This window comes from Tupaia chinensis, unplaced genomic scaffold (genome assembly GCF_000334495.1).
Source record: "Tupaia chinensis unplaced genomic scaffold, TupChi_1.0 Scaffold000231_1, whole genome shotgun sequence".
In the NCBI taxonomy this organism is placed as follows: Eukaryota; Metazoa; Chordata; class Mammalia; order Scandentia; family Tupaiidae; genus Tupaia; species Tupaia belangeri.
The window spans coordinates 556,234-559,514 of record NW_006159706.1 but is presented as its reverse complement, the minus strand read 5'-3'; the positions used below and the strand labels follow the sequence as shown (position 1 = coordinate 559,514).

General features: G+C 60.4%; 1 protein-coding gene across 2 annotated transcripts in view; it reads left to right on the top strand.

Moving 5' to 3' along the window:
• The window catches only part of TGFB1I1 (transforming growth factor beta 1 induced transcript 1), a 4,249-nt gene extending 2,247 nt beyond the window's left edge, over positions 1 to 2,002 (top strand). For both annotated transcript variants that reach the window (XM_006148105.2, XM_006148104.3), the window contains exons 7-10: positions 218 to 391; positions 657 to 738; positions 983 to 1,131; positions 1,350 to 2,002. In XM_006148105.2, the coding sequence (XP_006148167.1) occupies positions 218 to 391; positions 657 to 738; positions 983 to 1,131; positions 1,350 to 1,616 (672 nt within the window). In that variant the 3' untranslated portion in view covers positions 1,617 to 2,002. The remainder of the gene's footprint in view (positions 1 to 217; positions 392 to 656; positions 739 to 982; positions 1,132 to 1,349) is intronic.
• The last annotated feature ends 1,279 nt before the right edge of the window (positions 2,003 to 3,281 follow it).

Sequence of the window (3,281 nt, the reverse complement as noted above, 5' to 3'; positions counted from 1 at the left end):
ACCATGCCTGCTGTGCCTTATGGAGAGTCAACTCTGACCAGAGCTGGAAGAGCTGGGCTGAATCACCATCACTCAGAGGCTGTGCAATCCACATGAGTTTTCATCCCGAGCACCCAGAAATAAGACCCATAAGAAAAGTTCCACATAGCTTGCTGTGCATGTGGCTGTCAGAAGGCCACTCGGACCCAGGCCTCAACCCCTACCCCCCAATTTGCAGGTGGTGACAGCTCTGGGGCGCGCCTGGCACCCTGAGCACTTCGTTTGCGGAGGCTGTTCCACAGCCCTGGGAGGCAGCAGCTTCTTCCAGAAGGATGGAGCCCCTTTCTGCCCCGAGTGCTACTTCGAGCGCTTCTCCCCAAGATGTGGCTTCTGCAACCAACCCATCCGACATGTGAGCCACGCCTGCTCCCCCAGGCCCCACCCCTGTCTCACCCAGAGCACCTGAGGGTGGGCCTCATCTGGTCACCACTCGCCCCCACCCCAGCCCTACGCCTTGGCAACGGTTGCAACCCCTTGGATTTACTCTCCCTCTTTGACGCCCAAGTTCCTTGTTAGATCTTCTGCTCCCAGATTCATCCTTCAGCCCAGTCACCCAGGTTCCCCGCGGAGAGGGCGGGGAGAGAGCCACCCTGAGTGTCCCCTTTCATTCCCTGCAGAAGATGGTTACAGCCTTGGGCACCCACTGGCACCCGGAGCATTTCTGCTGCGTCAGTTGCGGGGAGCCCTTCGGAGATGAGGGTGAGAGGTCAACTCCCGCCTTAGAAGCAGAGGGTCAGCTGGACATCCCACCTGCCCCCCAGAACTCCGGAGTCCTGGGACCCTGAATTTTCTTCGACCGTCCTCCGACCCACCTGTGGTTCCTATCCCATCTCCTCCCGCTCTGCCCACGCTGACTACCCTGCCCCGGCCCCGGGCTCAGGTCTCGTCGGTCCCCAGTCTCTCCCACACCCCTTGCTTTCGGCCCACTCGGTTTTGCCCGTAGGTTTCCACGAGCGCGAGGGTCGCCCCTACTGCCGCCGGGACTTCCTGCAGCTGTTCGCGCCGCGCTGCCAGGGCTGCCAAGGCCCCATTCTGGACAACTACATCTCGGCGCTGAGCGCGCTCTGGCACCCCGACTGCTTCGTCTGCAGGGTGCGCGGCCGTGCGGGCGGGGGCTGCAGGAGTGGGCCAGCGGGAGGCGGGACGAGGGGTCTGGGGCGGGGCGCCTACTCCGGGCTGGCTCCTGGAGCCAAGGCTTCGCGCCGGGTGCCCAGCTGCGCCGGTCACCGTGCGTTGCTCCGCTACCAACGCGAGCGATCGAGTCTGGGCTTGGGCCGCTCACGCCTTCTCCCGCGGCCTCCCTTCCCCAGGAATGCTTCGCGCCCTTCTCGGGAGGCAGCTTTTTCGAGCACGAGGGCCGCCCGCTGTGCGAGAACCATTTCCACGCGCAGCGAGGCTCGCTGTGCGCCACGTGTGGCCTCCCGGTGACCGGCCGCTGCGTGTCGGCCCTGGGCCGCCGCTTCCACCCGGACCACTTCACGTGCACCTTCTGCCTGCGCCCGCTCACCAAGGGCTCCTTCCAGGAGCGCGCGGGCAAGCCGTACTGCCAGCCCTGCTTCCTGAAGCTCTTCGGCTGACCGCCCTTGGGGCTCGCCGCGCCCCGGAAGACCGCACCCTACCACGACCCCGAGGCCTGGCTGTTTGAGTTTGGGGCCCCCAAATCCTCCCCGCTCTGTGAGGCTCCACCCACTGGAGAGAGCCGCCCCTTCGGTACTCCACGTTCTCGGAGGTCAAGTTCAAAAAGGCCCAGGCAATGCTAAACCCTCACGCCCCCAAAGTGGATCGTACACTGATAGATCCCGCGCGAGTCCTTCGCTCTCTTCCCACCCCGGAGGGAGCCCCCTGACTGGAGGAGAGTCCTTGCGAATCCGACTAGTCAGAGGCCAGGCCAGGACGTCCCTGCTCCCCGCTCCTTCACTGTTCTGTGCACTTTTTTCTACCCACATAAACACACATTCCACGTTTCGCTGGTGCTTGTCTCTGACTGCGCAGGAGAGCCTCGGCTCCGCACGCCCCGCCCCTTGCGCCCGCACTGTCCCCGGCGGGCTCTAGGCGACCGCCCCGTGGCCGTGGCCGGAGCGGGACCTGCAGCCTCAGCCCTGGCGGGTGGCCACCCTTCAAACGTCAGATGTACCCGAGGCTGGAAAGGGCGGTGACCGCGCAGGATTGCAGAGAGTGGAGTCAGCACAGCACCTCAAACTGGGCCTTCCTGCCCCCGGTCCTGTCTTCTTCAGCTCTCTACATCCTTGAAAGAGCGCTTAATCTGCCCCCTCCATCTTTGTTTGGTTCCCAGATTTTAAATTCTTTTATTTCCTCTATGAGGGAGCACATGAGAGAGAACCTCTAAGAAGGTCCAAACGTTTCAATCGACCCGGGTTTCCAGCCTTCAGTCAGCCCCGGATCATGGGCAGGAGCGTGCCTGGTGTTGAACAGTGAACCGTCCTGTGCAGGATTGACTCGCTGAGCTGTGGGTGGACTCAGAGGCCTCGCGGTGGCCCAGATGTTTTCCCCCCCTGGAAAGGCCCACACAGTCAGGGCGCCAGCCAGAAGTGCCGATGTGTGCCCACCCTTTGGATGGGGACACTAGGGCACACCTCTCCTCTGGTTAGTATTCAGCCATGCTCTGACCACCTGCAGGTTTACCTAGGCATGGATGACCCCACTTTCACCCTCAAATCCTCAGGTCAAAGCGAAGCAGTCATTATTCCCCTGTTAAGTTCATGAATCAGTCATGAGGCTTTTCCTAGCCCAGCCTTGCACTGAGAGGTGTTAGGTCCATACAGATGAGTCAGGCCGGGCGGTTACCTCCCGGGAGAACCACGATGTCATGGAAGGACAGATACTTGGGCAGGGACGGAGGAAAGCACTGGGGCTGTAGGAGCAGGAAAGAGGCTTCTAACCCAATCCTGGAGTCAAGGAAGGCTTCCTGGAGGTGACACCTGAATGAAGTCCCAGCAGAGAAAGATAGAGCCAAGGTTTTTTTTTTTCCCTCAGGGAACTCTCTGGAGGAGGCAGAGTGATGTGCATGGCAGGCCTGAAGTGTCTGAAGTATGAAAATTTCTGCAACTTTCAGCCAGGGAGGAACGGGAATTGCTGAATAAATACCTAGCTTCCTTGCCCCTTAAGGGTCAATTCTGAGGTGTGTTCAGAGGGTCTAGGGGGTGGGGTCCACTAGGGTTGGGTTCCAATTGCTCATAGTGACAATCCTTTTTCTTTCTTTCTTTTTTTTTTTTTTTTTTTTT